General features: G+C 36.4%; 1 protein-coding gene across 29 annotated transcripts in view; it reads right to left on the reverse strand.

Annotated features, from left to right (window-relative positions):
- The window catches only part of TUT7 (terminal uridylyl transferase 7), a 58,946-nt gene that overhangs the window by 13,200 nt on the left and 32,279 nt on the right, over positions 1-13,467 (reverse strand). For 24 of the 29 annotated variants that reach the window (XR_015170168.1, XM_086416925.1, XM_086416914.1 and 21 more), the window contains 9 exons: positions 9,486-9,589; positions 8,754-8,843; positions 7,857-7,970; positions 7,605-7,682; positions 6,819-6,996; positions 4,239-4,286; positions 4,063-4,154; positions 2,755-2,870; positions 1,012-1,337 (listed from right to left, as the gene is read on the reverse strand). Coding sequence is in view for 26 of the 29 variants with exons in the window: in XM_086416925.1 (XP_086273051.1) it covers positions 1,012-1,337; positions 2,755-2,870; positions 4,063-4,154; positions 4,239-4,286; positions 6,819-6,996; positions 7,605-7,682; positions 7,857-7,970; positions 8,754-8,843; positions 9,486-9,589 (1,146 nt within the window). In the remaining 3 variants the exon portion in view is untranslated. Of the gene's footprint in view, positions 1-1,011; positions 1,338-2,754; positions 2,871-4,062; positions 4,155-4,238; positions 4,287-6,818; positions 6,997-7,604; positions 7,683-7,856; positions 7,971-8,753; positions 8,844-9,485; positions 9,590-13,467 lie in introns of those variants that run through there. The other 5 variants (XR_015170169.1, XM_086416919.1, XM_086416920.1 and 2 more) reach the window with 2 other exon arrangements.

The raw sequence follows: 13,467 nt of genomic DNA on the forward strand, positions 1-13,467 counted from the left end.
CTTGTAAACTGTAACTTACCCTCCCCTCTCCAAGGTACCCTTACTTTTAAGTCTGTTAAAAATATGCCCCAAACAGATGCTTCACCCATTTCATAGAAAAAGCAAATTAAGATCCAACAACTTACAGGGGCAAGATCTATGGATGATGTTCAACTATAGACAGAAAATACTTTTTTCCTCATTGTAAGAGTAACATGCTCACTGAAGGAATGATGAGATGCAAAGGGACTTCTCTGCAGTAGAGGCGCTGTTAACTCTGTCACCCTTCTTCTACTCCCCTTTTTAGCTGTGAGCACATGTGTTTACACAACAATGTAAGTGGCTCCTGCACACAAAGTATGGTGTCCTGAGATCACTTCAGCTATGCCTACCCATGGCTCTTCCATTTCAGAAATGTACATACTGAGTTGGGAAAGCTCAAGTAAGTGGTAGCTTGTTTTCTGGTCAATTAGGTCAGCAGTCCCTAACCTTTCTGGTACCGGGGACCAGTTTCATGGAAGACAATTTTTCCATGGCCTGGGTGCTGGGGGGTGGTGGACGGTGGGCAGGGCGGTGGTAGTTCAGGAGGTAATGACAGCCATGGGGAGTGATGGAGAGCAGCACACGAAGCTTCACTTGCTCACCCACTGCTCACTTCCGACTGTGCAGCCCTGTTCCTAACAGGTCACAGACCAGTACTGGTCCATGGCCTGGGGGGTGCTGGGGACCCCTGTCTTAAGTTACATTTTTTAAGTACTGGGGATTACTAGGTCTTCAATTCATTGATAATCTTATCTGAAAAGTCAACCAAACTGACCAGACTGACAAGCCTCTTAAAAAAACCAGGAATTAGTGTTTAAAAACACATAGAGAATTAGAAGTAAAGGTGGGGGAGGTGGGTTTACCTTCTGAAAAACAAAATCTTATCCAGTAAATAGACCTGTACATATAACTAAAATAGTTAAGAACCCTAAAAAAGAGATTTCCCTTGAGATGTGAGTGCAAACATCAAGGCATGATGGGCATCCATACCTGAAGAGCCTTTAAACTGAGGGCATTCCTTTTTAATGTGCCCTTCTCTTCCACAAATAAAACAACGTTTTTCTCTTAAGTCTCTGTCCTCCTGTCTCTTCCACTTTTCCACTGGTGGCCTGAGGATTTTCTCTCTCCCTGGCTCAGCAGCTGCCCTCAATGGCTTGGCTTTCTGAGGTGTACACTGCATGGGTTTATCTTCTTTTGTTGATACCTCTCTCTCTGTGTACTTGTTTTGAATTTCTTTATCTTCTTTGCTTCTTTTGTCTTTGTTCTCGGGGTATCTTTGGTTCAGGCTATCTTCCTGATCTCGCCGTCGCCTCACTCTGTAGAAGATATAATACTAGTAGGAAAAATCTGAACAGAAACCTAACAAAGTATTAAGACTCCTCCAGGTTAGGAGACAACTAGATACAGAAGGCATCAGAGGGAAAAATAAGAATTTAAGTCCATCTTCTCTATTAACATATTTTTGACTGGGGGATTTCTGCAGAAACTATCACCTGTGGCATTAATACGTCTCTGGTTAATAATGTGTTAAAAAGTACCCTCAGAGCTTAAGGGTGTAGTTGTTCATTTTCACAATTACTCTAATGCTGTGAAACCAGTTTTTGCAATTAGCGGAACTCCTTAATACCTACTCTGGTACTGATGTGATGAAACTCAAATTATCTTTGGAATGATTTCTTAAAACTTTCTGGCCCACTAGGGGTCGCTAAGAGTCGGACACGACTGAGTGACTTCACTTTCACTTTTCACTTTCATGCATTGGAGAAGGAAATGGCAACCCTCTCCAGTGTTCTTGCCTGGAGAATCCCAGGGGACAGGGAGCCTGGTGGGCTGCTGTCTATGGGATTGCACAGAGTCAGTGAAGTGACTTAACGGCAGCAGCAGCAGAATTCTTTACTAGCACTGGAAACTTGAGACATAAAACTTTAGGTTCACAATGGAACAATGGTTAGAAGGAGCTTTGTGCTCTTAAACTGTCAAAATTATTTTTTCCTTTCCCTACAGAATCAGTGGCTATTATCTGAATAAAAAATAAAAGTAATAAATAAGAGCCTCGAATTCCAGATGGTGATTTAAGTACCATGTTTTTAAATGAGAATATTATCATCCACTTAAAAATACCACCACCACAAAACAAGAATATGTCCCAAGCAAGCAACCAAAAACATCTCCCTCTGCTCTCCTGAAAACATTATCAGAAGAAAGCATGATGACCAAATCGAGTAGGTCACCACAACAATTATTAAGAATTAAAATGAATACAAGTGAAGGGTCCTATAGCGCAGTACAGTATTACTGAGTCTAAATTCCCACACAGTACACCCCAGATATTGTACATCAGAATATAACTGAGATCCTAAAAACAAACCCATTTTACTTTTCAATGACTGAAATGATTCTGGACTTCTCACTGCTGTAAAATGGAAGAATTTCAGTTTCCTCTTCTGCTCTTCCATCCTTGTTGGACAGGATCAAGGGGTGATTAGGGATGTGCCCAAAATTAGGAAAAGGGATGAGGCCTGGAAGACTGTCTCCTGTACACTCAAGTTAATCCTAGCTATCTGACTTAAAGCCAGGTTTTAAATCACTTCATTTTCCTTGTAAAAAATCTCAAAGTTATCCGAGAACTTCTGGGTTTAATATAAGTTTATTTCCTGGTACAAGAGAACCTCATTTGAAAACTGGTACAGTAAGAAAATAAAAACAAAACCACCCTTTTGAATGTTCACTTACTTTCTCCTCATAGGACAGTCCTTCATGAAGTGTCCGATTTTCCCACAAATGCGGCAACATCTATCATTTGGGGCCAGCTCTCCTTCAGTTAGTACATCTGGATCAAAAAAGTACTCCTAGCAGAATATAAATACATAAAAACCTAAACTACTAATATCAGATCCAAACACAAAAACTAACCAGTATCAATCAGGGATCTTATATCTCAACATTGACAAATCATTATTTTTAATAATTATTATTATACTGTTTAAATCCAAAAATCTAAAATCACTAAGAGGTAATTCAGGATAGGTTTACCTGAATTCATTTTGGTTCATTCCTTTTCACCGTGCAGAACACTTTAACCCTATCTTTTCCCCCAGCACAACTCTAAACAAGAGCATTACATATGCCTGTGAGTCAGTTTCCTAGGACTTGGGGAAAACTGCGGCCAGGTACAAAAACTTCATTTTCTCATAAAAAGAAAAGGCTAAAACCTAAAAAGAAAGAAGCTATGTGTTGCTTTGCTGTGGCTTCTGAAGCAAAGTATCAGAGGAAAGGAAAGACAAGGGCCTGGATTCTAGCCTCCTTACCACTGAAATGAAGCTGGGTACCAGCAGAGGTGGCATCACCTGGGGGTTTGCACGACATGCAGTATTGGGCCCCACCCCAGACCTCCTGAATTAGAATCTGCATTTTAACAAAATCCCCAGGTGATCTGTTAGAACAAGTTTCAGAAGCAGGGTGTAGAAGACTGCCACAGTAATATCTAGCAAAAGCTAGATGCAGAGATGTGATAAAATGCTGAACATGCTTACACACCTGATAAGGTTCATTTAAAAAGTCTTAATTAGGAAAATTAATGCAGGAGAAAAACCCCTTTATTTTTAACACGCAACACTCTAGTTCCTAGCCCCTTCCCTTTTTTCTCACTGAAATGAATTTTTATAATGTAATTTTATTTTGCTTTTATTGAGTGTGGTTCCATAAAAACCTGAGTATCAGGTTATATGAGGACAGATTTTTAGCACAGGGAGCACTATGTCTCTCCTAGCTTCATTAAGGTATTTATTACTCTTTGCAAGCAGACTAGAAAATTTAGATTTTCCTAAATCTAGGAAAATCCACCCAAACTTCACTTCTGGCTATCTCTCCCCATGCTGCTGACAAATGGCTTCAAAATAGCTATGTTTATGAAAAGGCTTTCATCGTGGCTAGACTCACCAAACTTTCGAGTATTTAGGTTATTACTGAAGTAATGTATACAAATTAGGTGCTTAAAAGGTTTTTGGAACTGGTTTTTTGGTATTTCCAACAGACACTTACCATTTTTGAGGGGTAGTCCTTTGGAAATCCTTTGACTGGAATCCCAAATACTCTTCTCCCATTAATAAATGCTTTCATTATAAAATTTGTCACTAGAAAAAAAGAGTAAAGTCTCAATTAAATGGATTAACAGGAAAAGAGAAAGCATTATTATTTAAAAACAAAGCAAAACTTACTTTTCCTGGATAATCCGGCTCCAAGATTATGATTCAAATCAAATGGATCTAAGTAAAGAAAATTAATGAAAACAAAAAAAGGATAAATAGGAAATACCACTATTTATACATTAAGTGAAGTCTATAAAACAAAAAGAAAGTGTTACATACTTAAAAGTATTAAAATGAGTGCCTTTTTAATGAGCTTCAAGTCTATAATACAGCTAAGTGCTATATATTTCTAAATATTGGAAAGTTTTTCCCTAAAAGTATCCATCAAAAATTAGGATATTGCTTTATATCTGAATTCTTAAAGAGTCCTTCACATTATGAGAAGGCGCTTCATTTTGGACAACAAAATACTATTTGTTAAAGACATTTAAGTCTGATATCACCAAATCATACTAGTTTTAGAGGCATATAGAGGACACAAATACATTTAAAACATTCTACCACTGAATGTTCCTGCTAATTAACAGCCTTACAAAAAATCGTTTTGGAAAATACGTTTATTGGGACTTCCCTGTTGGTCCAGTGGTTAAGAATCTGCCTTCCAATGCAGGGGACTAAGATTAGATCCCTGGTTGGGGAAATAAGATTCCACATGTTGCAGGGCAACTACGCCTGTGTACCACAACTACTGAGCCCACTCACTGCAAGTACTGAAGCCCTAGAGCCCATGCTCCACAACAAGAGAAGCCACCACAATGAGAAGCCCTTGCACTCTCTGCAGCTGCAAAGTGCCCGGCAGTCTCCGGAACCAGACAAAGCCTGTGCATGGCAACAAGACCCATGCAGCCAAAAATAAATAAATAAATCTTAAAAACAAAACAAAACAAACAAAACAAAACCAAAAACAAGCAAAGGGAAAACAAAACAAAACCTTTTTTGAGGATCATCTCATTACTTAAGAAAATGGAGGATGTATACAGTACATATAAGAGGAGTAAAGAAGTAAAAAGAGGCATCCTTCTGGTTGTCTTGCTATGCTTCTAATGTACAGTAACTGGGGTATACCATTTGGGATTTAGACCCACTATGAGTTTACTGGAGAAAAGCACCCTTCACTCAGTTTAACCCTATACTAATAATTGCTATAAGGTTACCTTTCTAGTAGGTTTGGTCATGCTTTCCTCTGGTGACTTAATGTGTGTGCTACGTGGAAGTGTTTTTGGTGTTTGCTTGGTGTAGCAGAGATGCTACAATATTAGTTACTGTATAAACACTACAAACTACCACCATTGACATTTCTCGAAAAACTAGTCAGAAGTCTTCCTTCTAAGACAGCCTATTACTAATGGCTCATTTATAAATAAAGTTAAAAGCAAAACGTAATGAGGCTTCAAAAATTAAAAAAAAAAATTAATAATTGGCAGACCGTAAGAATCCACTGTGATAATGGAAAGGTTTAAGACAAAGTTCTATATTTAGCTATGGGATACTAAAAAGTTATAACCATAGCCACAATCCATGGTCATCTGAATTTAATTTTGTAAGTAGTCATTGTATTTTAATAATGTCAATAAGCAGAAGTAATGACAATAGAACATCTAAAGTAATACATTATTTACGTGATAACAGTTGAAAAAATTATAAGACTAAAATCAACAAAACATTTCAAGCATTTTCAATTCCATTTTTAAGCATTTAATCTCCATTTTGTCTTTAAAATTAAAATCACACAAATTGATCACTTACAGGTGGAATCTAAAAAATAAAACAAACAAATGAATGTAACAAAACAGAAACAGACTCACAGATATAGAGAACAAGCTAGTGGTTGCCAGTAGGGAAAGTGAAGTGTGGAGGGGCAAGATGAGCTATGGGATTAAGAGACACAAACTACTATGTATAAAATAAATAAGCAACAAGAATATACTGTACAGCACAAAGGATACAGCCAGTATTTTATAATACTTTAAATGGAGTATAATCTATAAAAACACTGAAACACTATTTTGTACACAGGAAACTAGTATAACATTGTAAATCAACTATATAAATCAATACTGAGCAACCACTGAAAGTAATTTGGTGTATAGACAGAATAGAGGATCAAAGTAAAACCATTCAGTGTAAAAAGCAAGTCTCAGAATAATGACCACAAACATCTAAAAGAAAAAAGTGTATGTATATATAAATTTATCTGGGTACATACAAATATATATAAAGTCAATATAAAAAATCTACAAAGATAAAAACAAAAATCCCCCAAATTGGAAATAAACAATCAAATACAAACACAAATGGCCCAGGAATCCTAGCATTCAGCATGGGCAAACTAAATGACAAATTTTTGAAGCTGGCTTATCTCTACAGCAACCTTATTCTGCAGAGCTTGTTAAACAAAGATAAAGGACTTATTATGGTGAACAAAGATTTTTGGATTTGTAAGAAACCCCACACGAAGGCATCAGTCATTAAAAAAAAAAAAAAGGAAACAGATAAGTCTGCCTGACATGGACAGTAACGGGGCAACTGCTAGGCGCATCCTGATTAGTGGCTCATGGTGGCGTGGGAAGAGCTCTGCAAGGACCAAGAGTACCCTCAACAGTTCAATCCCTATATTCTATTCAGTTTTAAGTTAGATTTTATTAGTACCTTCAATAACAATGTATTTTGATGTCCACTGTTTCTTAAAAGTTGTAAGCAGACTTTTTCTCCTGATGCTAATTACATGTTCTTTAAAATCAAATTCCTCTGTGTAGAAACGAAGAAGTCCCAACCATAGCTGCCCAACAGATTCTGTATTTTTTCCATATTCTGGCCAATAGTTGGGCTAGAAATAGAAGGAACAAGAGATATCATGCTCTATAGTAAAGTGTTAATAGTCATTTGTATCTTAGGGAATAAATCTGGATTTTAATTAACTAGAGTTAAAATATATATAAAAACAATTATAAAACTTTTCTATTTTAAAGTATCATTTACATGAGTTTATTAATCTCTACCCTATGACCCAGAGACAGAAAGTGCTCTGGGTTTTAAAGGTCAAACCTCAGAATGCATGTCTGTGGAAGAATCTAGAAATAAATTTTAGAGCCTTGGTGACACCTAGTTATTATACCTCTGTAACTCAAGAGTTTTTCTAAATTCTGTAGGAAATCACAGAGCAAATTATTTGTTCATTTGGAATAAAGCTACTTAACCTTTTGAATTATTAGTCAGTAAAGAAGTCCTGGATACAGTCCCTAGAAACTCACCTGGCTTAAAAAATATTTTCAACTTCAAAGGAATCATCTGTATATGCTAGTTTTTTTTTTTTTACTATCACAATATAAATAAATATAACAAGTGATAATATAATTGTTGACCATCTACACTACAGCACAGTATAGCTAACTTTCAGTCAAGGATGTAAAAAATCTTTACTATTAAAATACGTACCAGTTCATCTATTTGATCAAAAAAATAAATATTCCAGCCATCAACAAATATTTCAGGTTTCTTTTCACCTTTGTATATCTGAAATTAATTTTTAAACTATTAGTATGGATTACAAACTTAGCGCATTGATACAAAAACTTGTAGGAAAATAGTAAAAATTTTAACTACAGAACCACAGAATTTTAGAGAAGGAAGAGGGCTCAAAAATCATCCAGCTCTACAGATGACAAATACAATTTCCTTTACTAATACCTCTTGAAGGACAGGAATAACTGGTGGATTCCTCTGCTGGAGAAAATATAGCACCATGAGCGTATATGCGTATGACGATAAGCTGCCTCTAGAAGCATCGCCAATATCGCACATCTGGGGGTAAGGAAAAGGAGGAACAAAGGCAAGATCACCAATGTCTTCTGCTACACTTGCAGCTCTTCTATTGTCACTGAAAGTAAGGTGCTTCTAGAGGGCACTAACATAAAAATCACACTTTTCAAATGCTAATATGTCAACAAAACCAAATAACACCAACCAAAAAAAAAAAAAATCAAAAAGTAAAACAAACCCCAACAAAGCTGTGGAACTATCAGCCACAAGCAATATTAGGTTATCATGTAAAATTAAGGTAACATTTTCGTTTGTTCAGTAGGGCTTCTCAAATAGTTGGCTATGGTTCTTTAAAAATATAGGCCTATGTTTTCTTTTTTTTTTTTTTAATTGAAGTATAGTTGGTTTACAAGATTATATTAGTTTCAGGTGTGTAACACAGTAATGCAATATTTTTATACTCCCTTTTAAAGTTATTACAAAACAGGGAACTGTCTGGTGGTCCAGTGTTTAGGACTTTATGCTCTCACCGTGGAGGGCCCAGGTTCTATTCTTGGTCAGTAAGCTAAAATCCCAGAAGCTCTGCGGTGTAGCCAAAAAAATAAAAGTTATTACAAAACAATGGCTACATTCCCTACATATCCTTGTTGCTAATTTACTTTACATATGGTAGTTTGTCTCTCTTTATCCCAAAATATCCCTGTCTCCCCTACTGGTAACCACTAGTTTGTTTTCTACATGACTGAGTTTGTTTCTTAGGTTTTCAACAAGGTTTAAAGATGTAAAGAAATCTCCTGAGGAAATCTCAGGAGGAAGCATACTTACCTTTGTAAATACTTTCATAGTATAGCACAAATATTTCACTCTGGGATCAATGGCTGAATAAGCAGATAAGAGTCTTGTGTTATGAAGGGCCTGTTAAAAGGGAAATTATACTACCTTAAAAAAAAGTTTTAAGGTGAAATATTCTGAATAGGTTTACAGTGTAATTCATTTAAATTCATTTTTAAGATGAAGTCATTTAGACTGAAACTAATATTTTTCCCCTACAGAGTAGCTTTACTAACTTACTAGATAATAATTACAAGTGACATCTGATCTCAGGCCACCTTAGTCTAAACATACCTAGAAAATATGGGTTATAAAAATAATCAGTTCCCTTTAACTCAACATAAGATCTGTATCCCTGCCTATTATTCATATTAAATGTCCTTAGGGGCCAGAGAGGTTCCAGAGAGCCTCGAAAACAAACCAGGTCTGAGACCAAAGACACACACATACACACACACCAGAATTAAACAAAGTTCAAGCAAAAAAACAAAAAAACAAAAAAAAACTTGCCACTCTGACCTCATTTTTAATGAATACTAATATTAACTCAATTCTGTGTTATATCCCCAGTCTCAGAACACTGCCAGACACTTAGTAAACACTAATAACTACTAAAAGAATGAATAGGATGAAATGAATGGCTTAATTTTACTTAAAGACTGAGTAAATTAAGAGATACTTCTTCCCCTTAAACCCCATAAAGAAAAAGTCTAGGGAAAATCTTACCAATGTGTTATACAAACTGATGTCCACTTCCAGACCGCTTCTCAAATGGAAGAACTTTACGATTGGCACCTTTGCTGTTGTAATAGGCAAGATGTTTCTCAATCCTAGGTTGGGAAACAAGATAGTATTATTAAATAAAGCAGCAGAGGGTATAAGTTGCTCTTATGTTCCAACATAGAATGAAGTAAACCTGGCTTTGGCTTGTCTCAGTGAGTCACTAAGACTAGTCAAAAAATTCTGTTATTAACAAACATGATACTTCTGGCAAAGTTTACATTTGTTAAACACATGAATATCTGAAGTACAAGAATCAATAAGGCAGACACTGCCCTTGAGGAACACTCCGGATCTTGTGTATGTGTATAGAGCTGTCAGTCTGATAAACTTCAAAACAGAGGAAACTACTACAGAATCTGGACTATGTGTGCCTTACGTATTCACACATTATATGAAGAAAAGCCCTACATCATATGAGTAATCATCTGAATGCCCAAAACAAAAGTTACTCATCATGGAGCTAGAAGCTATGTCAATGTAAGAAAAGAATCAGTGTCAACAGGAGAGAAGGATATTGCCTCAGCTAGGTTTTCACTATAGGCAAAAAAAGAGAAGGATGAGGGAATTTACCAGGCAAGGAAAACTGCACAGGGAAAGGGGAGCTCCCTGAAACAGAATGACAAGCTCAGGGAACTTCCATGGAATTGTGCTTGAGGGAAAGAAATAATGAATAACAGGATAAATGGTAAAAACTGAGAAGAGCCCAAATATGGAACAAATATATCCTTGGAGGCAAAGAGATGCCAATGAACTGGCAAAATCTGGGAAGAATCACTGACCATTGGAGGCACCTGGAAGAGAGACAGGATGACCATTATAAAAATTGACCTGGGATTGAATTATAATGGTGGCATGGGAATGCAGAGAAGCAGCAAGACATGTTTGAGAGCACCTCTAACTGGATGGGTTGGGGAAGAAGAAGTAGGGGAAAGGAAGGCTATAACAGAAAGAACATTCCCTGAACGCCCAGATTCCTTTACAAACATCACCATCTAAGACCATTCACCCTTACCCCAAAAATGACACAGACCCAGAGAAATGAACATGCTTAGGAATATGCAGTTGGTGAACTGTGGAATGGGAATTCAAATCTAGCTTTGTCTGACTCTATTGAACCTAGTCTAGGACAGGTTAATTATCACTTCATTCATTTCGGTGATTCCATGGATGTCAATGTCAACAACCAAGAAAGAGAATGTAGAAGGAAGAACAGCTAGTGGCGGTTGTAGCAGAAGGGAAGTGGAAGAGAGAAAGATGTGTTTATTCTGGGTGCTAAGGTCCGAGCTCCTTTTGAGAGAGTTAAATGGTGACATCTAGAAGGACAGATGCCTAGTGATCTGGAATTCAGAAAAAAAAGTATGCAGATGAAAGGAATTTCAGCAGAAAAGGTCTGCATGGGAGACAGAAGTCGTCTAACTTATACTGATGGGGAGAAGGGGCAAGGAAGCTCCTATTTATTGAACACTCAACAAGTCAGGCCTTGTACTGTAATGTATTATTTTTCTTAATCTTAAATCCTATTGTTGTTGTTCCTGCTTTACAGATGAGAAACTGAGTGCTTACAATGAAGGTGAGTGACTTTTTGGAATCACACAGCCAGCAAGCAGGGACCCAAGATTTAAAATTAGGGAGTCTGATTTTAGAAGCCACCATTAAATTACTTTGCTATGGTGGCTTTAAATTAAGTATCCTTTTTTTTTCATCTCCTTCCTAGATGGAGAAATTCTAGAATTTGACACTGTTAATTCACCATTATGACATTTATAAACCTGTCCTCTAAGATTTATTCACAGTATATCATCCTGGTTCCTATTTTACCATTCCAACAGCTCCTTTTTCAGTGTTTTTGCTTAATTTCTACATTTATAAATTAAAGCTTGGTCCTCAACCTCTCTCATAATCCCACAGAACTGTTTTATTCTTGGCCTCTTCCTTCAAGGTTTTCAATACAAAACTGTTTCATTTTGTTCTTCAATCTTAACTGGCAACTCTACATTTCTAACTCTACTTTTCTAACTGCTTGCTGGACTGTTGTTAACTCTTAGAGATTATAGCTTCATGGCAAACTATCACTCCACACTGGTGTTCTCTACAAACATTCCCATTCCCATTTCTTAGTTCAGATATCAGCCTAAACCCATATTTCCTACTTGCAGGTTCTGAATCTAGGAAATCTGCCTTTGGAATCTCTCATATTCTCTTCCTTTTAGGATCACTGGCATCTGGTTAAGATCCTTCTGCCCTGTCCCTTAGACTGTATCTTCCCTAAGCGCATAGCAGCTGCCTAAAAAGTTCTGCTTTTATTGGATTTCTTCTCTCGAACACAGTTCACATTTTCTTACTAGTTCCCATTTGAAACTCCTCTCAAAATGTATCAATCTTCTCATTGTCCTACAAAATTGATTACAGTGATTCTCATAGACACATCCATGCATCTTTGGAATGACTTCTCATCTTATCCTTTTCAAATCAAGTTCATCAATATCATGAGATCGGAACAAGCCCATCTCTTCCATGAACCTTCCCTACCCAACTCTTTCCCCAAATCTCTCTCTCCTCATAAGTTATTTAATACTTACTGTAGGCTCTACAAGTTATTTTAATAAATGAATACCATCATACATTATTCCATACCCTATGAGAGTATCTTACCTTTGAGATCCGAAAGTTGTCAAAGGAAAGACCTGTAGACTTATTTTTCTATCCTACCTACATGCCCAACACAGTGCTGAGCACATAACAAACACCCAATAAAATATGTGGGAAAATTGCTTTCTTAATCACTGCTTTCTAGCTATTATTCAATTTTTGCTCCATGCAATCTGTATTACATTATAATCTGCATATAAAAGTCATTTTTAGTCTAAAAATAGGTCTAAAAAATGACCTATTTTTAACATGGTTCATTCTTAGAAAGTATAGGTTTTTTTAGGAGAAAGGGAAGTGATGTCTGCAGCTTAATTGCAAATGGTCCAGAAAAAAATTACGAGGAAGCAAGAAATAGGATGATAAATCAAATGTGGTAAAATGTTAACAACTGGTGCATCTGAACGAAGGGCAGACAGAATTCTTCGTACAATTTTTGCTGATTTCCTTTACATATGAAATTATTTCAAAATCAAAAGTCAAAACCTACCTCACTATGAAATACCTAATAGTCATGGCAACATAGCAATCTAGTTTCTTTGTATAATCTTCAAAAACAAAAATAAAAAAGCATATAGTTTTGAGAGGTAAAATTCCCATAATGCTTATTTCAATGACCATAAAAATTATATCAAAGCACATTAAAAAAAACACTGATGCTCTAGGTTACTTTTCATTAGGAATAAAACAAAATTAAGATTTTTCCCCCTGTTATTTAAAATCACATGGTATCCTCTTTAAACTCCTGGAAATCAAAAATGCAAATATAGGGGGTACTCCAGGTGCATACTTATGTGTGCATGCCCATGCTGTGGATTTAAATCTACTTTTGACTAAGATATAAGAAAGCGTTTTATGGATGGTCCGTAGATTTAAGTTTCACAAAGGCAAGGACCACATCTTGCTCACTTTCATTTTTAACTCTTAGCACAGACGTTTGATGTACCACATTTTAAAAGACTCTCACTGTTAACAGCATCCACAGCTACCTCTGACAAAGAGAGGCAGAAGAATATGTTAATGGCATTTCAGCTCTGTGCACAATTACAGAACCTGTACATTTTTTGCAGCTGTAAATACTTGTCCAGGGTCATGCACAACTTGCTGAACAGCTGCAAGTACAATCCATCATCCCAGTCTGTAGCACTTTTCACTAAACTTCATGTCATGGCCAGCAACCTCTACCTACACTTTGATTTACACTATGTTGATAAGGCAAAATGATTCCCAAAGTTTCTTGTGTGTATAGTATACATTTTGTCATGAAATAAAACCAAGG

The sequence above is a fragment of the Bos grunniens genome, chromosome 8, assembly GCF_055505025.1.
Source record: "Bos grunniens cultivar Pamir isolate PY7600 chromosome 8, Bosgru_T2T1.0, whole genome shotgun sequence".
NCBI lineage: Eukaryota > Metazoa > Chordata > Mammalia > Artiodactyla > Bovidae > Bos > Bos grunniens.